The sequence below is a fragment of the Budorcas taxicolor genome, chromosome 2 (assembly GCF_023091745.1).
Source record: "Budorcas taxicolor isolate Tak-1 chromosome 2, Takin1.1, whole genome shotgun sequence".
In the NCBI taxonomy this organism is placed as follows: Eukaryota; Metazoa; Chordata; class Mammalia; order Artiodactyla; family Bovidae; genus Budorcas; species Budorcas taxicolor.
Window position 1 is genome coordinate 70,300,261 of NC_068911.1, and position 27,468 is coordinate 70,327,728.

Genomic DNA, 27,468 nt, shown 5'->3' on the forward strand with positions numbered 1-27,468 from the left:
AAGGACACCAGTCACACTGGCATAGGGCCCATCTCAGTGACTCCATTTTACCTCGATTGTTTCTGCAAGGGCCCTATTTCCAAACAGAGTCACATCCTGATGAACTAGGAGTTTGGATTTCGACATACATATCTTTTGGGAGGGAGACACAATTCAACCCATAACAAGCAGTCAAAAAGACAGAAGATACTATGTTGATGAGGATGACCACATCAAGAGGAATAAATAGCTGATGCAGAAGAGAGGGGAATAGTTGCAGGATGAAAGCCCTTGTGAAGGTGAGGAAAGGAATGAAGAGGCAAGCAGAGAGTCACCTCTAATGAGAGTAAGGATGGTTCAGTCATTTAGATTAGCAGGAAAACAAAATGGGGACAGATGCGGGTAGATGGGTAGATTTGGTTCAACCATCCATTCATTTACTCAGCAAATACATAGAGAGTGGCTACCATATACTAGGTACTGCTAAAACTTTGAGGAGACAGTAATGGACAAACCAGACAAAATTTCTGCCATCTGGAAACTTACTTTATACTGGAGGAAGATAGACAATAAACAAGCAAATTATATATAGTGAGTTAGGTAGTGATAAGTGCTAAGGAAAAAGGTAAACAGGAAATGGATTTATAAGTATTCAGCAGGTTGAAATTTTTTTACCAAGGTAGCCAGGGAAAGTAGATTTTGAGAAAAGACCTGAAGAAAGTGAAACAGCAGCCATGGGTATGTCTTGGGGGAAATCTTCCACACAGAGGGGATAGCAAGTGAAAGGGCACCTACATAACAACTACAGCCAACTCCACACTTAACGGTGAAAGAGTGGGTGCTCTACCCCAAGATCTGGAACAAAGCAAGACGTTTCCTCTCACCATTTCCATCTAGCTATATACTGAAAGTCATAGCCAGTCAAATAAGGCAAGAAAAAGAGATGAATGGTGTAAGATTGGAAAGAAAAATAAAAAAAGGTTCTCATTAACAGATAACATGACTATCTATGTAGAAAACCCCATGAAATCTGCAAAAACAAAATCAAACAAAACTCCTAGAACTAACGAGTGAGTTTAGCAAGGTTGTGTAAGACAAGGTCAATCCACAAAAACCTATGGTAGAATAGAACAATACTAGTTCCCAAAACTGAAATACTGAGGTATAAATCTAACAAAACCTGTACAAGACCTGTATGTGAAAACAAAATACTAATTAAAGAAATCAAAGAAAATCCAAATCAACAGACATGGTGTGTTCATAGATTGAAAGACTCAATGTAGCAAACATAGAAATTCTTCCTGAATTGACCCATAGATTTCACGCAACGGCAATCAGAATCCCAGTAGGCCTTTCTATAGATATAGACAAGCTATTTTTAAAGTTTACATGTAAAGACAAACAAACTGGAATAGCCAAAATTTTTTGAAAAATAAGAATAAATCTGAGGCAATCGCACCATGTGCTCCTAAGATTTACTGTAAAGCTATGAGTGAAGACATTGTGGTATCCATGAGTTAGACACACACAGCAATGAAACAGACCCACACACATGTAACCAATTGGTTTTTGACAAATGTAAAAGCAATCAGTGGAGAAGACAGTCATTTCAATAAATGGTTTTGGAATAACTAGACATACTTATAAAAAAAAAAAGAAGCTCTATTTCACACCTTATATAAAAAATAACTCATGCTAGATCTAAACGTAGAATGTGAAAGTATTTATTGAGCATCTATTCACACAGAGCTCCACATAGACTCCTTGGGGCACCCTGGTTCTCTGTAATTAGTCTTTAACACCCTATTTAAGTTTTCCTTTCTCACCCTAAAGCTGTCCCTGCAGAAGTCCGCCTTGCCCCCCGACCCTGAGCATTTCAGACAACATCAGGAGCCCACTATCGTTCTTCCATTTGCTTCCCCTTCCCTGTTGGCTCAGCTGGTAAAGAATCCACCTGCAACGTGGGAGACCTGGGTTCGATCCCAGGGTTGGGAAGATCCCCTGGAGAAGGGAACAGCTACCCACTCCAGTATTCTGGCCTGGACACAACTGAGCAACTTTCACTTCACTTCACTTCTCTCTCTGCCCTGAGTCCTTTCTTCTTTGTCCTGTTCACTTATTCACACCCACTGCCACCTCCCTCTCATTTCCAAGGCTGTAGAGCCTGGTGCAGAATGCCTCATTACACCAGACTGTTCCATTTTCTCTAGTCTATTAGGGAAAAAAAAATCTCTTCCAAGAAGCCTTTCTTAGTTAAGAGAACTCCTTCCCCACTATGACTCATGATATTGCCATGACTTTTCCTTCTATTTTTACCTGTATCGATACAGTGCTTATACAACCCCCATTTATTGAAACATACAGGATGTTGTGCATCTGTTATACATTTTAGGATTTAGCACTCCTTCTCTGTTAGCCTATTCTGGCTGGGATTTTCTTTTATTTCTTCTAAAAAGCACCTATGCATAGCACCATATCTATTAATAGAAAGATGATAAATATATATTATCAGTTGACTAAGATGCACTCCCAAATTAGAAGAAAAAGGCAGGTCTCTGCAGGAGGAGGAAATGAGTCACCAGGGCTCCCTAACAGGGTTGGCTTATTCATGCCTTCCTCCATCTCAGGAAGAGCCAAGCACTGTCCATGTCTGTGACTTGGAACTTTGTCACTTAGAGTCAGCTCATCTTGCCAGACTCATACGCTGAACTGCCAGAATGGAAAAAGAGCCAGAAGTGGAAAAAGAAAACTCTGAGAGATGGTTATAAAAAGGCATCCCCTTAATAGCTTAATGCTATTAATTTGGGGAGTTACAGAATCAGGATCAGGCAATTCACAGCAAGGACTTCAGCAGGGTATTACAGAGCTTTGCAGATACAATGTGGGGTCTCGTCTTGTCCCCTCTCCAAATTATAAGGGGAGCCAATGAAGTCAAGATAGAATTTACCATTGATTTTTACTTGCAAATTCCAAGAGAGGAAACCTCAGAATCCTCGGAGAGAAGGCAACAGTAGAAACAAAACTCAGTTCCAGATTTTGAAGCAAAACCAGATTCTGAGGCTCAGAGAATAACTCTCCAGTTTTGCTCGTTTTTTTTTTTTTTCCCTAGCTTCTCCAAAGTTCCTAGTTCTTTTAAAACCCCAAACTCCCATTTGGAAATCAAAATTCATGATTCAAAGACAGAAATGGATTTTTCAAGTTCTTTTTGAAACTTTCTCTTCTCTTTCCTCCCCTGAGCCTTTTGAACTTTTCTCTAGTTTACTTGTAGCAAGTGGAATATTCCCCAAACAGGAAAATAGGCCATGAAACCATGTTATAACATCTTTCCTTTTAATGTTTTTCTACCTGGATCATTAGTTTGAAAAGTCCCAGCTGAAGGGTTGGAAAGCAGTGTTGCTGCCACAACAAATTTTCACATACTAAGTCTTCAGAGAATTTCTTATCAAAAGGAAGGATTACAAAGAAAATTTCATCATGTCTGAAGTGGCCAAAGAGTGGTTGCAAAAGCAAAGAGGGGAAGAGAGAGGATCCTTACTGACTACAGCTGTCTGTTTATCTGATGCTCACTGGGCATTTCAGAACAAGAAGGCACCCATCAGGCAGAGGTGATTCCACCACCAGGCACAGCTGGGTGCCCACAGAAACAGCTGCTGGGAAGGGCGCTGCAGCAACCTGGGAGAAGCTGAGGACCCTGAACCTCATGATCTCATGTTTCACGTTTTCTAAACTTTTCAGTGAATAGGAAGGTAGGTACAGAAGAGAGGAAAATGCCAACTGGAGTACTCCTTCTGATTTTATATTATAGTTTTACACAAACACACCCAGAGGTTAATCCTCTTAACCTTGATAAGAAATTAAACCAAGTGCTGATACTTCTGTTCGAAAGGCACTAATGAAGGGATTGTCACCCATCCAGCAGTCCTGGAGAGGAGGCATTTTTAGATGCCACCTCTTGGCTCAGAGGTTAAAGCGTCTGCCTCCAATGCAGGAGACCCGGGTTTGATCCCTGGGTTGGGAAGATCCCTGGTTGGGAGAAGGAAACGGTAACCCACTCCAGTGTTCTTGCCTGGAGAATCCCATGGATGGAGAAGCCTGGTAGGCTACAGTCCACAGGGTCCCAAAGGGTTGGACATGACTGAGTGACTTTACTTTCACTTTCTCTATCCTTTGGGGGAAACAAGTATTATTATGAAATAGATTGCATGTGTAAAAAAGTATCCAAAATATAAATATACAGCATAATGAATATTATAAAGCCAATGTCCATGTAGTCACCACCAAGACCAGGAACCAGAGTATTGCCAAACTCCCCTTGGTAGTCTCTCTTCTTGAAACTGAGAAGCCAAACAACGCTCGACCTCTGTTTAAAGTTTGGGGTTAATAGCCTCCAAGGCTTCCAATCTTTGACCTTTCTCCTTCCTCTCTGTAGTTCTTTCCCTAAAAGAAATTCATAAAGTAATTGCCCATAAGATCTATGCTTATTGAACTAATGCCCCCTTTTAAGTGTTTCAAGCAGGATAAATAAAATTTTAAATGACCAAGAAAATAGTTTCTCACGCACTGAAAATATTAGCATATTTTCTTGCAAGAGAAGCTCCATGGTAGCTCCATCAGTCATAGAAGGCGATGGCACCCCACTCCAGTAATCTTGCCTGGAAAATCCCATGGACAGAGGAGCTTGGTGGGCTGCAGTCCATGGGGTCACTACTAGTCGGACACAACTGAGTGACTTCACTTTCACTTTTCACGTTCATGCATTGGAGAAGGAAATGGCAACCCACTCCAGTGTTCTTGCCTGGAGAATCCCAGGGACGGGGGAGCCTGGTGGGCTGCCGTCTATGGGGGTCACACAGAGTCGGACACTACTGAAGCGACTTAGCAGCAGCAGCTTCATCAGTAAAGAATCGGCCTACAGTGTGAGGGACTCAGGGGTCAGGAAGATCCCCTGGAGAAGGGAATAGCAACCCATTCTAGTATTCCTGCCTGGAGAATTCCATGAATAGAGGAGCCTGGTGAGCTACAGTCCGTAGGGTTCAAAGAGTTGGACACGACTGAATGACTAACACATATATATTCTCTTGAAAAATGCTAGGATGTGTGGGATCTCACTTCTAGCCTCAGTGCTGAGATGGACTGCCACACTGCCCTTCCTAAAGGGTATGTGCTGGAAATATTAGCATTTTTAGCAAACACAATACAACCTTTTCTGTCCAGTAAGGTTTTTCCACTTTCAAGAGGTGTAATATAGTAAAACCAAAAAATATAGAATGTTACACTTTTAAACTTTAGAAGCTTAATTAATGTTCAGACCTTCAACAGAGGATACACAATCTCTTTAAAACTGAGGTTTGAAGGCAAATATTGTCATAATGAGATAAATTAGTGCTCAATTCTAGGTAGAAAGTGAAGGTAAAAGAAAGTTCCAGTTGCTTTTAGGGCAAAGCCACATTATATTCCAATTTACTGCCTATACAGTGCCTTATTTATTAGCAACTCTTCAATGAATGTTTGCTGATTGAAGGTATTTTTTCCACGAATAATTTCAGAAAAAGAAAATAGAATTGTGCTTATTAAAGTTTTCATAATTATACTCAAAATGTGGAGAAAAGAAAAGCTAAGGATTTTGAAACAAATTATTATGCATAATATACGACTCAAGAATACAAGGAAGCTTGTCAGGAAAACATGCTTGTTCTCGTCTCAGTTCTCACTTTTGTTTCCTCCAGGTGGTGTAGGGTGCAGTGTCAAGGCAAGATTCAGAAGTTATAAGACAGGAGGAAAGTTCTTCCAGAGAAAAGCAAAAATAAGAAGCAGAGGGTATCTCTTTGTTTTTGTTCCTCCCCAGCTTTTAGGCCATCATGGGCAGCAGTGGCTGCTGCAGAGCATGACTTCTGGCACAGCGCCACCCAGTGGCCAAGACTTGAACTTGTTTTTATTTTGCCAAAGATGGAAAAATTAGAAATTCCAAAATTGTCAATGGATTTGACAAGTCATTATTCTTATATACAGGAGGGTATAAATGCTAGCTAACAAGTCACTTGGATATATTTTATTTCAAATAGGATGTCTCCTATTAAAAAATGGCTGCCTCTTTGACTCTGCACAGAGTCACCTAGTGAGTATACACCTGAGTCTCTGGTGAGGGAGCCCCAGCTCTGCCCACAGCTGCCCACTCTCTCAGAAGTTGATAATAAAACCAAATCCTGGCTGTTTCCAAGGGAGGTCTGGAGAAGAAGGTGGAGGTCAGCCTTTGGAGGGGCACTCTACTATTCTTAAGGGAGCATGTTTAAAAAAAGTTAAAAGCTGGTTTCAAAGTAAAGATGAAACAAAGGTGTAGACTGTGACTTTCTTCTCAAGTAAGCTTTTCATTCCTGTGCACGTTGCTAAAATTCAGACCTGGCAACCACTCTCCTTTAGCTTGCGTAGGCTCCAAGGTAGACACACTGCCAATGATCAGACAAGGGACGTGAAAAGAAAAAGAAATTATGAACAATGATAAAGAGGTTTCTCTGCCTCCTTTTAAAAAAGTAGCTGTTTCCAGACATAGCCTCAAAAACATAAGGCCCTTGAGAGGAGAGCTATGGGAAGCTCAAGTCTGTTGCCCAGCCAACAGCAGCAAAATCCCAGATAAATCAAAGGCGCCTGACCCAGTTAGAACCCATTGGGTAAAACAGCAAAGACTAGGAAGGTCCATCTTTTGGCCCTCCTAATCCTGCATGAGGACCGACTTAACAACTACACAGAAGTTGACTCTAAGGAGACAAAGGCTGTGAATATAGGCCACTGACACATCTGTTCCAGGTTGGTTAGAAACAGTGGTGGGCTTAGCGGACGACTAAGTGGGAAGCTGGACCAGGTGACTTTTGAGGACTGCCTGACTGGACGACTCTGATTGGCCCCAGTCCCATTACTTGAAATCATACATAAATAGAAATAATCTTCTCAATAATTCTAGGTAAACCAAGATCATCCTAAAGCATTTAGCATGAACTGTGGGCTTCCCTTGTAGCTCAGTCGGTAAAGAATCTGCCTGCAGCGTAGGAGACCTGGGTTCGATCCCTGGGTTGGGAAGATCCCCTGTAGAAGCAAATATCCTTGCCCAGAAAATCTCGTGGACAGAGGAGCCTGGTGGGCTACAGTCCATGGGGTCACAAAGAGTTGGGCATGACTGAGTGACTAACACTTATTTATGATAATGTAAACTATGGGCTTCCCTGGTGGAGCTAGTAGTAAAGAATCTGCCTGCCAATGCAGGAGACATTAGAGACATAGGTTCGATTCCTGTGTCAGGAAGATCCCCTGGAGGAGGGCATGATAACCCACTCCAGTATTATTGCCTGGAGAAGTCCATGGACAAGGGAGCCTAGAGGGCTCTGGTCCATGGGGTCGCAAAGAGTTGGACATGACTGAGTGACTGAGTGCATAATAATACACGTTTTTATTTTTATTTTTTATTTTTTTATTGACCACACAATGTGGCTTGCAGGATGATAGTTCCCTAACCAGGGATCAAACCAGTGCCCGCTGCAGTAGAAGCATGGAGTCCTAACCACTGCACCACCAGGAAAGTCCCAACATACACTTCTATAAAGGGAAGAATGAAAGGAATCAGGCAGAGAAAATGAGAAGTCTAAAAGCTGATGTTATGAAAAGTGTGTGTATGTGTGTACACACATGTATTATAGGCTGATGCTGTGCAATTAGATGCAAAAGACATAATCACTTTCCTTTTCTTGAAATTAGGTGAATAGAATTCTCCCTGCTCAAATTTCAAAATGTTAGTAGCACAGCCCTGGTAGTATTTAGACATGAACTGGAAAACCCCAGCAAGGCTTGTAGAAGCAGGAGGCAGGCCTAGGGCTGTCAGAGACGTTACAAGTACCCAGTTTTTTGTTGTTGTTGTTGTTGTTGATTGTTGTCTTTTTAAAATTTTTAATTTATTCTTTGTGGTCATGCCACATTGCATGACAGATCTTAGCTCCCTGACCAGTGGAATTATGGAGTCCCAACCACTGGACCACCAGGCAAGTCCCTCCAGTACCTGTTTTAGTCAAAGGGATTGAGAAGAGTTGCTGGAGAAGCTGGTTTTCTGATGCCCTCAGTATGACCACCACATCAGCAGGAAGAGTGTCTCTGTTTTTCTCAAGAACCCCAGAAGCATCATATAATACCTGCAACGTAAAGAGTAAATCACAAGTGAGCCAATACTGTCCCCATCACAGTGTTGCCAGGCAACACTGGCATTGCCTGAGGTCAGTCATTAATCGATCTCTGTATAGAATTCATCTTTACATACCTATGCTTTTAAACCCAGGCCACCAGATAAGGGGGAGAATTGAAATTTTTGAGAGGCCAGTTTATCTTAACTCCTTGTTCAACTGTTCTTTGATGAAGAGAGTCCTATCAAAGATACATCATTTCAGAATAATTATGTTGGCCACTCACAATATGAGAAGCATCCATTTGATGAGGTTAACACTGCTATTGCCTCCATTTCACTGTGGGCAAACAGAGTCTTAGAGAGAGGCTGAATCATGTGGCCACGGTCACACATGTCACCAGGGTGGGCCGGCATCCCAACCCGGGCAGACTGGCTCCATGCTCATACACATTTCACCCTCTCTGCTTCCCAAGGTACTTGTGGCACCTGAGTGGTGGCTCAGGGGTTCTGGGCATTCTTGGTTTTCAGGGCAGAGGACATTTAGATCAGAGACTTTTTAAGGAATGCTCCAAAGAAATGAATTCAAGAAAGGACACAGAGCCCAGAAGGAAAAGGATCCTTTCTTTTTCCTTTTAAAATCAAGAAAGGACAAGAGGGATGAAGAGTGGTAGTTAGAAAACAGGTGTAAAAGGACAGAGATGGGAAGAGAGGTGCAAAGAAGGGGACAAGAATGGAAGGCAGAGAGAGGAGAAGGATGGGGACCGGGGATCAGGGTGGATGTCTTATGCAGTCAGCCTCCAACACTAGGGTAAATACAGTTTTTAGGAGGGAAAACTGGATTGTAATTTCCAGCCAAGATCCAGGATAGATACTGTCATGTATTATGTGAAGACAGAAACAATCTCTTCACTTACATTAAATTGCCTTTCAAACAACATTCAGTCAGGCAAAATTAATTTCCATGCCATGATATGAATGTGAAAAATAATTCCAGCAAGTCTTAAATCAACAAAATAATCCAAAATGCCTTTTATTGAACTCCTACCCATTTTCTGGGCCCAGGACCTCAGCAGACCCTGCCGGAACCAATTAGCCATAATTCACACGGCTCCTTAGAGAGTAACATGAGCAATGAATTGCTGGCTACAGAAGGAGGGGATTTCCTGAATCACTCTCTAACCTGCTTCAGGAACTTGAAATTGAGACTGAGGAATAATGGATGAAAAGTGGAAATTTCAGTTAATGTTGTAAAATCTTAACATCTGGATGATGAAGTGAATCTTTTCCCCTTTTTATCTAGACATTTTTGGTGCCCTGTAGACATATGCTTGTGCTATAAAGTGCTAAAAATTGAGCCCCACTGTGATATTAACCCTCCTTCGTTGCCTACACATCTCCAAATTACTTTCGAATGTGAGCATTCACCACTAAACGCTGCAAAAGCTATCATGTTTTCTCTCTGGAGAGCTGTCACTTCTAGGCCAAACCTCAGGTGAGAAGCAGATGGCAGCTCTGTGGGCCACCTCAGCGAGAAATTGCTTTTTTGCCAGGGGCTACTTTCCATGAGCAATACCACTGAGAAGGTTTAAGAATTATGATTAGGTATTCAAGAAGAATTAAAAGGAGAAAGAAATCTGCAAGCAATTTCATGAGTGCCACAAACAGAGTACTGTGGACACTTGTTCCTTGTCAGAATTCAGGGGTAATAACTCACCTTTCCAGCATAATGCTGAATGCCAAAGTACAGCTCCACTCCTTTGGGCCTCCAGAAGTATTTGCATCGAAGATTATCTTCAAATTTATCTGTGTGGATTTTCATGTTTAAAAGTTACAGTGTGAACTCTTTGGTCCTTTAGATAAAAATATGCTCCTCAAACCACGATGACTCAGAATAGGGAACTTCAGAGTAGCCTGATATTATTCTTATTTGTGCAGTGATGGAGAAAGATCCCCACCCCACCCCCGTGATGGGCGTTTACATTCAGTTTCTCATCTAGCTGTTTCATGTTGTCTCTTGTGTCAAGCTCATCTCAATGATGTCATGTTCTGCTCTGAGAACTCCAAGAATAAACACTGATGACACCAGAAAACCAACCCATTAGCTTTAGAACCATGAAGATACTCCATGGAAGGCAAATATTCCTGGTTTATATTCCTCTTGACAACTTGCAACAATTTTATAGCTGAAAGGAAGTCACTCAAAGGTGACAGTCTCAACTCCTAGAAGTGAATCTGTCCCACAAATCAATTTTCCATCTGGGAGAAAGGCTTGAAACTTCCTCTCCACCCCCTCCAGATAATTTTGCTGCTGTGGTCAGGGATGCCCTACTCTGTGTGAGGAACTGTGCTAAGCAGTAAAGGGAAGCAGGGGTCGGACTTTGCTGCCCAAGGATCTCACAAAGTGAGCGACGGGGTCACAGCAACACTGAAGGCTGACAGACGAGGAGGAGGTGGAGAGGCATGGGGGTGAGTGCAGAGGACTCCAAACGCCAGAAGGAGGTGCTCCACCATCACTCCACACATAACGGTAACTTAATGAACAGGAGGCTTTACAAAACCTGTATTAGGTGGGATGTCCAGCATAAAATATGAGCCAGCAAGCTAGAACATCAGCAGGGCTTCTGTACAAAGTACTAAAGGTGGCTGGGGGTCCAGGTGGAGATATGAGAGAAGGGCATGAGAAAGGAGGGGTATCAAGTGTTGGTCATGGAAAATAAGGGGAACAGAAGGTATAAAAGTGATACCGACACAGGGTAAAGGTATTTCGCTTTACAGAAACAGGAAAGTGAGGAGAGTTTGAGAGATGGTGATGGGTTTGCTTTAACACACAAATCCTACCAGGATGTGTTCTGACTATTTCAATTTAGTAAAAGCAGAGTCTCTATTTTCACAATCACCAGGTACCCAAAATACACAGGAAGGATTCCACAAACCATTTGATGATATGAGCCAAATAGCCAAGTTCTCTTCTGCACATATGTATGCCTTTTCTAACAGGTACCTACCAACTAGGGTCTGGTCCGTTGCCTGAGGAAACCGACTTTCCTCATCCAAAAGTGCAAGCAGTCCCAGGGGTTTCTGGAGGAACATATCCAAGAGGGGGCGATTGTCCTCATACTTCACGGGTGTAGCGTCAATGCCCTCATTCTGATACTCCATCTGGAAGGAAATGGATCGTGAATCACTCCAGCCCAGTACTGGCCTAGGGACCACCAGGCTGCATGCACTTTCTCTGTCTGGCAACACTGAACAGGGTGTGTTTTATGTAAGTAGGACAAGGCTTTTCTGCATCCAGCACTGTTGAAGCTCAGGATTAAAGACTGACCTACAGGGCGCCTATGGCAGGCGGTAAGGTTGGCAACAGACCCTTGGCTCTCTATCTCTCTCTGTCTCTCAAGACATGCACTTGGTAACTCAAATTGAGAAGCTGATGTAGAAAGGAAGGGAAGCTGAATTTTTTTTTATTCTGGTGACAAGTATGGTTGAAATCAGGAGGAAACCAGATTTCTGTCTTCTGCAAAGGAATCATCTTGAACTAAAAAAAAACTAAAAAGAACTCCAGATTTCCTGGGAAAATAAATGGAAGCAAACTGGATTGAAACAAGGTCAGTTTTGTACAAGATGGGTGGGGGAGGAGTGCACTGTGGATTTGTCCAGTTTCCATGATGAAACCAACACCGGTGCTGTTATTCCAGGACTTTGTCTTTATCTAACCTAGCAGTTTAATGTGTCCTTTGCTCTTGCATTAAAACAAGGAGTTTGGTCAGAATGTTTAGTTTTTACAACTATATACTCTCTCTTCATACAGGAGAGTCTTGGGGTTGGGTTCGAGTTGAGGTGGAGGATAAGGGCCCCAGACTTTGGGTCCACTAGCTTTACATCCCGTTTTATTTGCCATTAGACTCAGAGGGGTAAGATTTCCATTTTGAGAAAACCAAGAATGTATCTTACTCCTCCCTGAAGATACCAATCCACTTCTGGTGGGGTCTAATATGCAGGAGACAGGGGATTCACACGCTCAGTGAGGGAGTTAAGGAAACCAAGAACCTTATCCTGAGTTCCGGATCATCCTGTATCATTTTGGACATGATCACAAATATTTTTAGTTAAATGAAGCAGAAGAGAATGTAGCATTTTGGGCAATGCATATGAATCAGTTTGGAAACAGCTTTTAAATAATTGGCTTGTCACCAGCTTCACTCAAGGGAGGAAATGTATCTTTCCACAGAAATCGAGACCTTTTTTTACCAAACTACATTTAGATTGTCGAGTTATTTTGACAGGACTGCCTCATCAGTGGTTTTTCTTTGGAGTCTTTGACCTGTTAACCTCACTAACAAGGTTTCTGCTTTGAACTCTGGGCAGCCTGCAGGCATGTTCCCCACCAGGTCCAGTGCCTTCAGAGTTCACTGTTACCTGCTCGAGAGCAAAAACATGCTGATTGAAATAGTATTGAATTTGCTCATTGGCGATGTTTATGCAGAGCTGCTCAAATGAATTTCTCTGAAAGTTTTCGAATCCAAAAATGTCCAAGATCCCCACATTCATACCATTGTCTGCAGTACTGCATGAGAGAGAAAAATAAAACTTTTTAGAGAAGTAAACAGCAGTCTCAGGGCAGTGAGAATATTCCTGCCTACATTTTTATCAACACATGTAGCTACTCAGGGACAATGGCATCCTGCCACCTTTCAGAAAGAAACAGTCTGTGTGTTAAACAGTTGGTTTCCTGAGTCTTTCAACAGTACTTCCAACTTCTCTTATTTTAAGCAGCAAAATTTCAGATTTTCCTCAGAAGCTCCATCTATAGAGAGATTAAAGAGGAACCACTCTATTTGAAGGGGCTGGAACTGCTGCTCATTTATTCTTCTACTTTCTCACCCACAAGGCTTAGTTGGAAGAAGACTCTAGAATTTGATACTGTCAGTTCCTCCACAATCTAGAAAACACTAATGCTTAGCACAGATACAGCTGTAGAAGTAGCAATACTGTGAGATTTCTGTGCTTTAACACTTCTCATGAAACATCTCAGTTGATTCTAAAAACAGCAGTAGTGGGAGGAGATTATTCTCATTTTACAGATGAGGAAACTATGACTTAGGATGTGCACAGATGAAGCTATGGAGTCTGGATGCAAACCCAGTTTGCCCAGCTCCCAGCTAAGCTTGTTCTTTTAAATACCATACTACAGTGGCTCTGTAATCATGAGCCTCTCAGGAGTAAATACACCATCTTTTAAAGATGTCCTGAGATCTTCATTAAAGAAAACCCAAGAGAAGACCAAATGCTTCCTCTTGGAAATTCTAGGGACACTGGGGTCAATGACAGCTCTCCTCAAGGTCTCTGCTCGTCGGGGGAACTTGCCATATGTTTTTGTCTGGCTGCAGGAGTGTATTGATGCGATTTACGATCCAGCTGAAAAGCCTCCCATACAGGGCTTTGGACATGGCATCCCTGACGTCTGAGGCCCTGTCCACAGTGTTGGCGCGGATGATGGTCTCGCCCCGGGTGACCACGCAGTGTGAGGTGAGAGCCTCCTGGAGCTCTTCAGGGCTGATGCAGAGAACCGAGGCAGCTAGAAGAGAGGGTGAGGATAATGTTGGAGAAGGTAGACATCTATCTGTCCAGCCAGCCAGCCAGTTAGCCAGCATTCATTCAGCATCAGCCATGTGCCAGGCTGTATCTTCAGAACTTCAGAGCCAAGGATAAACATGTGGGGCCCTAAACCCCAAGAAACACCTAGACTGATGCAGTGCCTCCCAAACTGTTTTGAAAGCTCTTTACATGGGTTAGATGAAAAAAATATGGAAGGAGGTGGCCTTTGACCAAATTAATTGGAGCGATTGTTGGAGGGTATAGTCTGTTCTCAGAAAATCACAAAGCACATTAGCATAGTTAAATGCTACAGTTTAACACAAGAGCTGTTTATTAAAATAAGAGGTTTTTTTCTAACTCTGGAATCTTATTCCTTGTGCCACTATTTTTACTTGTGGAAATTTTAAAATAAATAGGTGCATGTGTTATCCCCTCCAGATGCTGATTCAGTGAATTCAGAGTGAGGTCCAACCTCTCATATCTTTTTCAAAAATTTGTAGATGATTTTTAAAAGCAGCCACTGGTGAGAATCACTGCCCAAAGTTACCTGCCATGGACTTTTCAGAAGAACATCTATGTACTTGCCACTTATGAAATGAACACTGATGTTCTGCAAGATATTCTCTGGGAAATACTGGTTACTGAGAATATCCAGAGCCAGTTAAGGACCAGCACATTATATCTTCAAGTCTTGAAAAACTACCCAAGTAAAAGAAACATGTACTTTGGCAACACAATGCACAGGAATCAAATAATTACCATTTTCCAAGGCTTCTGCATTGGGCACCTCACTTTTATCAGTTTGATGCTGAGAGGAAATAGCTGCAAACTCAATGTTTCCAATATTCAAAATCCCAGCTAATATCCTATACACTGAGTGCACCTCCTGAAAAGGACATCAAGAATCATGTTTGGTCATTGCCAATCAAACCAATAAACTTACCAGCACTGTGGTAGAAACCACTAGTCCACCCACATCCATCTCCACCCCGCTGTCCTGGGCATACAAACAAATGTCCAAGCCTTCCTTGCAGTTAGGCCATGTAACTAAATTCTTAACAAAGGAACAGGCAGAATGAGGTGGGCCATTTCTGGGCTTTCCTTATAGAAGGGAGCATGCCTCCTTCAAGGCTTTTTTTTTCCATTACTGCTGGATTGAACTCCCAACCACCCACCTTCAATCATGCCACTGATTAGAATGCCTGAGACCAATGACTCGGTGGAACAGAGATGTTCTACAGTCTGAACTTCTTGACTTGGAATGCTTACATTAGAGAGAAATCTTCTTTGTTCTTTAAGACAATTTTAGCCTTTAACCCTAGCGAATACCAGCTCCCACATTCAAGTATGGGTCTTTCTTCAAGACAAGAGTACAGATGTTTCCTTATCATCTTGAATACAGCTTATATGAAACAGTTAGAGGGCATTCATTGATGTTTCATTAGAACATCTGAAGTTAAATTATAGAGTATATAGTTATGAATGAGGTCAAAGCATTTTGAAAGACTCACTAGAAATTACCTGTCATGTTTTACTACAATAGGAAATAAACATCTGGTCTTCGTACCCATTTCTGGCTCAAGTTTCTAAAACTCTAGGACTTTTGAGTGATAGAGCTGAGAAGGGTGTCCTTTGTTCATCACGATAAGCCCCTTTCATCCACATCTGAGTCTGTGCTGGCGGAGACTCTTGGGGGATGGGTGTGCTGGTTGTCAGAGAACCAACAATGCGATTAAAGGGTTGGAAATCTTAGCTGGACCCCAGACTTCGAGGAGGGCACAGGGCTTGAGATCAAATCAATCATCAACAGGCAATGACTTGATCAGTTTTGCCTAGGTAACAGAGCCTCCACTAAAACCCCTATTTGACCAGGTTTGGCCAACTTCTGGGTCGGCAAACGCATGAAGGTGAAAAGAGGAGGTGGTGCCTCCTCTTCTAAGACCTTGCCCTATAAATCTCTTCCACTTGTCTGTTCCTCGGTTGCACCCTTTATAATAATCCAGGAATACTAAGTGAACTGCTTTCCTGAGTTCTCTGAATCCTTCTAGCAAATTATTGAACTTGAAGAGAAGGGTCTTGGGAACTCTCTATTTACAGCCTGTCCATTAGAAATAGGAAAACTTGGGAGTTGCAACTGGTATCTGAAGTTGGGGGCAGTCCTGTAGGAGTAGGCCCCTAACTTGTATAATTTGAAGCTAACTTGAGGTAGACAGTGTTGGAATTGAACTGAACTGTAGGAGAACTGGTTAGTATGGGGAAGAAAACTCTACACATTTGGTAAGAATAGAAATGATGTGTGAGGATCTAAGTCCTATTTTTATATTGAAGGTAGAATACATAAGAATAATTAATGGTAAAAAAAAGTACAATTATTTGTTTAAATATTTGCATTTCCTATAGGTGAGAAATGAAATATATAGCCAGGAAATCCCTGCATCTTATAGATATAGTACTTTGACTAAAAATACTCAGGCTGGGCACTTGATTTAGCACTATACATAGCAGCAAACTAATAGAAACTGCCATTAGACCGTTGATAAAGCATTGCCTCTGAATTGAGCCTTTCTTCAAACACTGCTCAGTAAAGCCAAAAAACTGAACATGGACTGTAATAGTGACATCTGCTGGATACCTGATAATGCTACAAAGACAAATGAGGATTTTAAACTAGGCTTCCACTATAGAAAAATATTGTTCTTCAGACTCCTAAATCAAAGGCAAGGTGTCATGTTTCTGACTTCAAGAATCACTGTTTTAATCACACAACTTAAGAGTGGCTAAGGAGAACACCTACCAAATGGGTTTCCTGGGACTAGCGTGGATTTGACATGACAGAACCTCATTACTTTGATCAATACAGCATGAGGCTTGTGGAATGCATCCAGACTCCCCCCACAGAAGCAGATCCCAGAGAGTGAAACAGAGACTCCACAGCAGTGAGTTCTGTATCTATTATTTCTATACGTAGTTATCTCAAGAGCTTATCTAAAACTCTCAATATTTCCTCTAATTAAAACACACATGCACACACCATGTATAAGTATACAAGCTATGAAACCTCCCAAAATAAACCATCCAGGCCTTTCACCGCGAGGATGATCATCCACAAAGGAAATGACAAGGACCATGCCCTTGAGACCAGCATCTCACCCTGGATGTCTTTGGCAATATTCTTTTCAGCACACCGCTCAGAGATTTCCTCTTTCAAAGAGGAAAACTACCTATATATTTCAGCAAAGACTTTGGGTTCAAGCACTGAGCAAAAGACTGAAGTTAAAAGCAGATTGGAAAAAAAAAAGAAAAAAAAAGCAGATTGGGTCTCCTTCCTTGGTTCAGAGAAGAGGACTTGAGAAAGGGTTCCCAGCGCTCCCCTCATTATGGAGGTATCAGCCTTACAGTGCTGCCTGTGCAGTGTCCAGCCTATTCCCCCTGACTCTTCAGTCCCACTGTTGGGCCAATTAGTTCTTCCTTTCTGGCCTAGGAACCTACATCCATTCTTGTATTTAGGTCAAAACATTATTCATCTACTGGTAGAATTCAATACTCCTCTCTCCCCAATATGTAATCCAATGTCTCTCCTGTTCTCTTCATAGCCAGCCTAGGAAGGACTTTTCACCTTCCTCACCTTGCTCATTTCCTCTTGCCTCATCTCCAGCTATGGAGGCTTACCTGGTATTCCTGCCTTTCCTGAAGAATCTTGCTATCTGCTTGCCATTCATTGTTGTTCAGTTCCTAAGTCGTGTCCAACTCTGAGAGTCTTTGTGACTCTGTGGACTGCAGCATGCCAGGCTTCCCTGTCCTTCACTATCTCCCGGAGTTTGAGCTAACTCATGTCTATTGAGTCAGTGATGCAATCTAACCATCTCATCCTCCACTGCCCCCTTTTCCTTTTGCCTTCAATCTTTCCCAGCATCAGAGTCTTTTCTAATAAGTCAGCTCTTCGCATCAGGTGGCCCAAGTATTGGAGATTTAGCTTCAGCATCAATCCTTCCAATGAGTATTCAGGGTTGATTTCCTTTAGGATTGATTGGCTATCTACTCTTTTTATTTCTTACCAATTTCCAGCTTTCTATATCATAAAATGGAGTCAGCTCACCCAAGATAGGAACAGTTAACAAGAAGATGAACAATTCCTACAGTTAGGTTTCCCAGTTCACTGCTGATGAGTATGAATTTGGTTTTACCACCAATCAGCACAAGTGGGAAAGTATTTCTCTACCAAAGCCCCATGCAGGATGTATGACCTTGGTTTCTTTTTCTCTTTTTCTCAAAAGACACTTCTTCCACTGAGGCAGATATTCTCTCTGTAAAGATGAGGCTAAGTGGAAAGTTGAGAAGAATCCTGGTTTTCTCTGTTCAGTTTCGTTTAGTCGCTCAGTCATGTCTGACTCTTTGCAACTCCATGGACAGCAGCACGCCAGTCATCCCAGTCCATCACCAACTCCCGGACCCCATTCAAACTCATGTCCATTGTGCCGGTGCTGCCATCCGACCATCTCATCCTCTGTCATCCCCTTCTCATCCCGCCTTCAATCTTTCCCAGCATCAAGGTATTTTCCAAAAAGTCAGTTCTTTGCATCAGGTGGCCAAAGGATTGGAGTTTCAGCTTCAGCATTGCATCAGTCGTTCCAATGAATATTCAGGACCAATTTCTTTTATGATGGACTCACTGGATCTCCTTGCTGTCCAGGGGACTCTCAAAAGTCTACTCCAACACTGCAGTTCAAAAGCATCAATTCTTCAGCGCTCAGCTTTCTTTATAGTCCAACTCTCACATCCATACATGACTACTGGAAAAACCATAGCCTTGACTAGACGGACCTTTGTTGGCAAAGTAATGTCTCTGCTTTTTAGTATGCTGTCTAGGTTGGTCATTGCTTTTCTTCCAAGGAGCAAGCATCTTTTAATTTCAAGATTGCAGTCACCATCTGCATTGATTTTGGAGCCCCCCAAAATAAAGTCTCTCACTGTTTCTACTGTTTCCCCATCTATTTGCCATGAACTGGTGAGACCAGATACCATGATCTTAGTTTTCTGAATGCTGAGTTTTAGCTAACTTTTTCACTCTCATCTTTCACTTTCATCAAGAGGCTCTTTAGTTCTTTGCTTTCTGCCAGAAGGGTCGTGTCATTGCATATCTGAGGTTATTGATGTTTCTCTTGGTAATCTTGATCCCAGCTTGTGCTCCATCCAGCCCAGCATTTCTCATGATGTACTCTGCATAGAAGTTAAATAAGCAGGGTGACAATATACAGCCTTGACATACTCCTTTCCTGATTTGGAAACAGACTGTTATTCCATGTTCAGTTCTAACAATTGTCTCTTGACTTGCATACAGATTTCTCAAGAGGGAGGTCAGATGGTCTGGTATTCCCATCTCTAAGAATTTTCCACAGTTTGTTGTGATCCACACAGTCAAAGGCTTTGGCATAGTCAATAAAGCAGAAGTAGATGTTTTTCTGGAACTCTCTTGCTTTTTCCATGATCCAGTGGATGTTGGCAATTTGATCTCTGGTTCCCTTGCCTTTTCTAAATCCAGATTGAACATCTGGAAGTTCACAGTTCACATACTGTTGAAGCCTGGCTTGGAGAATTTTGAGCATTACTTTACTAGCATGTCAGATGAGTGCAATTGTGTGGCAGTTTGGGCATTCTTTGGCATTGTCTTTCTTTGGGATTGGAGTGAAAACTGACCTTTTCCAGTCCTGTGGCCCCTGCTGGATTTTCCAGATTTGCTGGCCTATTGAGTACAGCACTTTCACAGCATCATCTTTTAGGCTTTGAAATAGCTCACCTGGAATTCCATCACCTCCACCAGTTTTGTTCATAGTGATGCTTCCTAATGCCCACTTGACTTTGCATTCCAGGATGTCTGGCTCTAGGTGAGTGATCACACCATCGTAGTTATCTCTGTTAGCCTGTAGCTAATTCAAGAAAACTGCCCCTGGTTGGCTTCACAGGCATCTCATGGTACTTATATCTCAGTATCTCCTTAGGAATTTACTCACCCTTTCAGTCTCTCTTTACCTTACTTTTTTTTTATGTTTTTAGTTTTTCACCAGTTGTTTTTTTTCTTCCCAAAGCACTGCATTAGGCCCAGCTGACAGGCATTCTTCCTTACAGGCTCGTTACTCAGTTTCCTTTTCAGAGGCTCACAACATTTGTAACTTTAAAGTCAATGGTTGGTTAAAAAAAATTTTTATTTTGCATGTCAATCATACATCAATAAAGAGGTTTTTTTAAAGTCAATGATAAGTCCTATTGTCTGTCATTAAGGCACTGGAAATCTCAACACCCTCAATTAACACTTTAATATGTACCCCTCTAGTCTGTCCTTAGCAGCATTCTCCCAATTCATGATCTGTTTTGAAGAAAGGGAAAAAAATATTCCCTAATCTCAAAGGCTTCTCCCTAACCTCTTCATCAAGGGATCTGCAATAAATGTCCAATTTTGACCTTCACAAATAACCTGCCAGAAAAGTCTTCATGTACTTATAAACATAAACATACCTAAAACTCAATTTATTTAATATGTATGGTAATTCATATACCACTGAAGCCAGGCTTCAGCAATACATGAACTGTGAACTTCCAGATGTTCAAGCTGGTTTTAGAAAAGGAAGAGGAACCAGAGATCAAATTGCCAACATCCACTGGATCATGGAAAAAGCAAGAGAGTTCCAGAAAAACATCTATTTCTGCTTTATTGACTATGCCAAAGCCTTTGACTGTGTGGATCACAAGAAACTGTGGAAAACTCTGAAAGAGATGGGAATACCAGACCCCCTGACCTGCCTCTTGAGAAATATGTATGCAGGTCAGGAAGCAACAGTTAGAACTGGACATGGAACAGCAGACTGGTTCCAAATAGGAAAAGGAGTACATCAAGGCTGTATATTGTCACCCTGATTATTTAACTTCTATGCAGAGTACATCCTGAGAAACACTGGACTGGAAGAAACACAAGCTGGAATCAAGATTGCCGGGAGAAATATCAATAACCTCAGATATGCAGATGACATCACCCTTATGGCAGAAAGTGAAGAAGAACTAAAACGCCTCCTGATGAAAGTGAAAGACAAGAGTGGAAAAGTTGGCTTAAAGCTCAACATTCAGAAAATGAAGTAGAGCGGACTTTTGGACTCTGAGGGAGAGGGAGAGGGTGGGATGATTTGGGAGAATGGCATTGAAACATGTATACTATCATGTAAGAAATGAACCACCAGTCTATGTTCGATGCAGGATACAGGAAGTTTGGGGCTGGTGCACGGGGATGATCCAGAGAGATGATATGGGGTGGGAGGTGGGAGGGGGGTTCATGTTTGGGAACTCATGTACACACGTGGCAGATTCATGTCAATGTATGCAAAACCAATACAGTATTGTAAAGTAAAATAAAGTAAAAATAAAAATTAAAAAAAAATAAAACCATCTGTCAGGAAAAAAAGAAAAAGAAAACAAAGATCATGGCATCCGTTCCCATCACTTCATGGGAAATAGATGGGGAAACAGTGGAAACGGTGTCAGATTTTATTTTTTGGGGCTCCAAAATCACTGCAGATGGTGACTGCAGCCATGAAATTAAAAGATGCTTACTCCTTGGAAGAAAAGTTATGACCAACCTAGATAGCATATTCAAAAGCAGAGACATTACTTTGCCAACAAAGGTCCGTCTAGTCAAGGCTCTGGTTTTTCCAGTGGTCATGTATGGATGTGAGAGTTGGACTGTGAAGAAAGTTGAGAGCCAAGAATTGATACTTTTGAACTGTGGTATTGGAGAAGACTCTTGAAAGTCCCTTGGACTGCAAGGAGATACAACCAGTCCATGCTAAAGAAGACCAGGCCTGGGTGTTCACTGGAAGGACTGATGCTAAGGCTGAAACTCCAATACTTTGGCCACCTCATGCGAAGCGTTGACTCACTGGAAAAGACCCTGATGCTGGGAGGGATTGGGGGCAGGAGGAGAAGGGGAAGACAGAGGATGAGATGGCTGGGTGGCATCACTGACTCGATGGACATGAGTTTGGGTGAACTCCGGGAGTTGGTGATGGACAGGGAGGCCTGGTGTGCTGCGATTCATGGGGTCACAAAGAGTTGGACAAGCTGAACGACTGAACTGAACTGAACTGGATTCATATACCAGTAAGACAAGCATAATATTAAACAAAAATAGTATGGTTTAATCCAAAAATAAGAGTAGAAAAGCACTGATCTTCATTACAGGGTTTTAGGTATAACCACCTCTGCCGCCCCCACCCCCCTGCCAGCTGCCCACAGGGATTTCATTGTTACTGGAAGTTCACTACCAGTGAAGTTTCTTTACAATAAACCTAGGTTCAAGGGTTCTATCCAATATTTTTGGCTCTAAGGGTTTGGGAAAAATTTAAAGGCTTCCTGCAGGGAATTAGTGACACTGTAAGAAAGGACAGGGACCACAATTTTTATTAAATTGACCAGTTCATTCAAGCTCTGTCTACAAATACCCCTAAGAAAAACTTAAGAGAAAGTTCTGTTACGTCAGTTGTTTAGCATCTGCTTCCTGACTACAGTCAATTAAGTCTTTCTGAATTTAGTCAAACTACTTTGAGTTTACAAACATAAAGCAAACTGAGTTAGTTCAGCAAAATAGGTTGTCTATAGAGATACAGACAAAGATACAACAAAAGGAATCAGGATAAGAAAGATCCAGTCTCTTCCTTCCATTTCCAGGGCTGCTGACATAAACTGTGTTTATTTCCAGCATGAATTAACATGGAACATAATGAATATACACACACATACATATAATCACAGTCTGATTATTCATTTAACAGTTCAGACCAGACATAAACTAAAAATATTTACTACCTTTTGTTTCTTTATTTTCATAGCTGTTCATGCAATCATTCATTCATTTCTACTAGACTTTATTCCCATAGGAGTTTGGGATAGCTTACTTCAAGGATATATACTTAGCATATTTAGTTTCTTCTGTTTTTAATTTTCCTATCTTAAAACATCATCTGTTTCATTATTATTTATACCATTAGGACAGGGCTGATATAATAGCCTTTTCTTTAGAATTGGCATCAATCTTTCTACAGTATTCTACAACCATTGTTGTACTTATTAGAAGCGAAATACTATGAACCCTACGACTGACCTCTCTATTGTTCCTGTGTCCTTTAAAGAAAGTATGCCCTCAAGTGACTTTAAATGGCTCTACTGCCAAGTTTTGACTCTTCTGGTGACGCATCTTTGATAACAACCAGCTCTATAAATTAACAACCATAAAGGTCCTTTAATAATACTGGAACCTGTTTAATTGCTCTCCTCTAAGAAGCCAAGGGAAATATATTTCTATTTGTATCTGACCTTTGGGATTTTCCGCTGTCAGTTTAAAGTCTGTGGGAGGCTGACAGAAAAATGTAACAGCTAGCTAGAAAGAAGAAATGTATTATTATAACTAAAATCAACCAAGCTGGGGAGGAAAGGGCTGGCCAAACTCCTTGGATTACAAAAGCAATCTTTTATCCAGAGTGGCTGTCCCAAGCTAACTCAAGTGTCTTGTAATCTAATCCCTGAAGATTTAAACATTTTCACCTATCTCCTAATCATTCACCTCCTTTGTTGGAAAGGCAAAAGAATCTGTATATTTTACAAATTTGATGGCAAAAGCCCAGAAACTATGACACAAATGTATCGCAGAGTATTATTTGAGCCTAGGGTAATAAATATTTTCTGTCACCCCCAGTATATATGTAATAGAGACAGCCTGTATCTAGTATGATAAAGGCAATATAATACTTAGAACTATAGCTAATAATTGCAATTCTGCACCATGGAGAAGAAAGTGACTGCAAGAAAGTTGAAAAGGTTTAATTTGTCTGAGGCACAAGCAACTATTTACAGAAATATCTTCCTGTGGCTTGGGGGTAACCTCCATATTCTTATACTCCTATTAGACAATTCACTCCAATGTTTGGAACAACCCCAGCTCAGAAAAGGGCAGTGTTGTTTTGGTGTTTGTTATCAAAGCTGGAGTGAATTGATGACAGAGGTAACAATTCACAGGTATTTGGCATTTACAAAAGTACTTCTATATCATTTTTTTATTTTTATTTTTAGTACTTCTACTTTAATGTTCCCCTCAGATCTTACTAAAATGCAGATTTTGAGTTAGCTGTCCTTGGTTAGGCCTGACGATCTGCATTTCTAACAAGCTCTTAGGTGATGACAATGTCTCTGGTCCTTGGGTCACACTTTTAAGTAGCAAAACCTTATAACATGACCAGCATGGCATTTGAAAAGCGTGGGTACTGCCCCAAGTTGGAACTTTCAGGTCTTCATTCTCATTGACCCAAGAATATGAACACTTGAGTTTCTTTTTGTCCTGGCAATCACTTACCTTGTCAGTGAATCCTATAATCCTGAAGCAATGCTGAATTGCTTCAAACTGTCTTCTGTAAGACTCCTTGGAAGTTATGTCATGCATCACCCTTCCAGTTTCATCAGCTATGTACCTACATGGAGTATGACCACACAGAATGAGTACTGACTTGGCAAATGGCATCCCAAATACCAGGGTATCATTGGGCTCTTCTTTGCAAGAGCATTTCCTTACAGTCTAATACTGTGATGAAATAATGGTGTGCATGGCTAAGTAAAATGCCTGCAATTGAGTTTTTAAGCTTTCTAGAAAATGCAAAGGGAAATAAAGTTCCTGCCATCTCATGTGGGCATTTTGGCTAAAGAGACTGTATGTCTAGTTAGGAGAATGGCTCCATTTCCAAGTTTTGTCAGTTGCTAATTATATATTCATTACAAATTAACAACTAAAACCCCTGAAACTTACCTAGGAGGCTTTTCCTCAGGAAGTCGGAACTCAGAAAGTTTCTTTTGGTGATAAAGACCAGCATAAATGTAATAAAATATGTGAAAATTTTTCTCCCCTCTGGAAAAAAGTAGGGACGGGACATTGTTAATTACATATTCTGGGCTTCTCTACTTGATGGCTTTTCCCTTCTATGCAAAATATTATTCTGTAGCCAATTTGCATTCGTAGGCAATTAATATGCTACATTCCTGGAGAAGGAAATGGCAGAATACTCCAGTATTGTTGCCTGGAAAATTCCACAGACGGAGGAGCTTTGAAGGCTATAGTCTGTAGGGTTGCAAAGAGTCAGACACTGCTGAGCACACAGTACAATATGTTACATCCCAAATACAGAATAGTAATGGGGAGAGGATCAGGACAGCAATTTCCACAGTGTCACACATTTATGTTTATACAGAAGGTTTTAGAGAATGGAACATTTATAGGGGTAACAGCTCAGGTTACTTACGTTTAGAGATCTTTCTATTCCAGACCAAACAACTGTGCATCTGTGACACACATCTTGTTTGAAGCCCATGTTGCATCAGAGACAGTGATATCCAACTGACAAAGATCACCCAAACTCCCTACTTCACTGAAGCCCAAGACAAGAAGCAGCTCACTAGTAGTTCAGCAAGTTAGGGAAGGGCACTGGTCCCAGAACTAAGGTCTCCACTGTCTCAAACTTGTATTCTTTCAAATACAGTCCAAAAATGGCATGCATCGTCTACCCAGTCTCGTGGAATGTACCTGTTTTTAGGCCACTCTGGCCAGGGTGGGTGCTGCTGGACTGTGGTCTCTGTGGTCTGTGGACTGCAGTCAGCTTATGATGAGACAAGAAACTGGAAAGTCTGTGTCCAGACATTTTATAGTAAGTGGTATTTCTATGATATCTGAGAGTATGATGATTTTTCTGGTAATACACTTCAATTATATTTTACAAAAATAAAATCACAATTTATCATGAACTATTTAAAAAAAAACAAACTAGTCTTTCAACAAAGATAGTTTGAAAAGTCCTTCTCTTTATCCTTACTTTCCTTTGGAGGTCAGTCTCTTCTGTTGATGCCCTAGGATTTTCACAAATCCTCACCTTGGCCAACGTAGCTCTGTGGAAAGAAATCTTATCTTCCTTCTACTCCTTGTCCCTGTCTGCGACATGGGCCCCACACTTTTCTTCAGTTTCTCCTGGATATTATCCTGGATATTCTGGCCTTCCTCTACTTGATTATTCTGTCTAAGCTCACCTGGTACATTCTTATCTCTACCAGCCATTCCTCACCCCTATTTGTTCACTCAAGTAATAAACTTACTGAGTGCCGAGTATGGCAGGCACTGCACCAGATGCCAGGGATATGGGACAGAGGATTCCTGCTCTCTGGAGCTTCCTTCTAGTGATGGACAGAGATGAATTAGTATGAAAACTGGTGATAAGGACTTTGAAAGAAACAATCAAAGGGCTGAGACAAACAACATTCCCGGATGAGGGTCACTTGTGCCCAGTGAAGGGAAGGACTCTCAAAGGAAATAACATGAAAATCAAACTTTAAAGTGTGAGAAAGGAGTGGAAGGAGCTACAGGGAGAAGAGTGAAAGCATTTCAAGGAGACGGAGCAGCACGTACACAAAGGCTCTGAGCATGATATCCATGTAGGGACTAAAAGTCTGCTGGTTGAGAAGCCGGTGGAGAGGTGGGCAGGGCCAGCCCACACAGGCCTTAGCAGGCTATAATGAAGAGTTTGTTGATTATGCAAATAGAATTCTTTGAAGTGTTTTAAACTGTAAATGTGAGACTAGATTGTAAGAAGTTAAGATGGGTGCAAGGAGACCAATTAGGAGGAGTTGGTGAGAGAATCCTACTACATGCCAGAGGAGAGCAGAACCAGAAAGATCAGATGAGCAGGACTTACACAAATCCCACCTCCTTCTCATCCAATGTCTTCAGTCTATTTTACCCACCAGTGCTATCATATTGACTAAAATTAACAGCAATAATAAGTTATGGGTTATTAGGTACCAGTTATTCTATATTTGGCAAAAATCACATATCATCTCATTTAATTATCCAGCCCTGTGAGGTTGGCTTTGAAAGTGAAAGTATTAGCTGCTCGGTCATGTCTGACTCTTTGCAACCCCATGGGCTATAGCCCACCAGGCTCCTCTGTCTATGGAATTTTCCAGACAAGAATACTGGGGCAGGTAGCCATTCCCTTCTCCAGGGGATCTTCCACACCCAGAGATTGAACCTGGGTTTCCTGTATTGAAGGTGGATTCTTAACCATCTGAGCCACAAAAGGTTGGGTTTATTATGTCTTCTTTTGCATATGAAGAAAGCAAGCTATAAGGATAGTTCTATTAATAAGTGACAGAGCTGTGATTAGAACCCTCCTTACATTTTCCTTGTAAAAGACCACTTTAATTTGAACACAGAAAACTACAATTTCCATTGTCAGAGGGAGTTTCCTAAACTTTAAAATAACCCTAATTTAGAAAGAAAGAAGCAGGGCACCTCATAAAAATTAATCAAGACACCACAGGGAAGCTAAAAATGACTGATCCTATCCTTTTGTGCATTTGTTTAATTTTCAAGTCAGTCCCTATTTTGTGAAGGAACTGCAGGTATCTGATAAAAGAAGATGCTGGGGTTCTGAACCTAAAACAAGTCCTGTGGGTTCCACTTGCACAGCCTCTCTCAGATTCATCGGCTCCCCTGTTTCCCCATCGCCACTGCTACCACCTCAGTTCAGGCTAACAGTCTCTCTCAGGTTGATCTGAAAACAGCCTCCTAGCGGTCCCAGTGTAATAGTACTTCTTGCATCTTCTCCAATCCATTTGCTCCACTGAAGCCAGAGCCATCATCTCATCATAACAAAACCCAA

General features: G+C 41.5%; 1 protein-coding gene across 1 annotated transcript in view; it reads right to left on the bottom strand.

Moving 5' to 3' along the window:
* Window positions 1–27,468, bottom strand: part of MYO3B (myosin IIIB) — a 427,435-nt gene that overhangs the window by 208,407 nt on the left and 191,560 nt on the right. Inside the window, 8 exon segments of the mRNA XM_052652976.1 lie at window positions 8,021–8,150; window positions 9,855–9,943; window positions 11,146–11,299; window positions 12,557–12,704; window positions 13,505–13,715; window positions 14,495–14,621; window positions 24,123–24,237; window positions 24,570–24,668. Of these exon segments, the coding sequence (XP_052508936.1) occupies window positions 8,021–8,150; window positions 9,855–9,943; window positions 11,146–11,299; window positions 12,557–12,704; window positions 13,505–13,715; window positions 14,495–14,621; window positions 24,123–24,237; window positions 24,570–24,668 (1,073 nt within the window).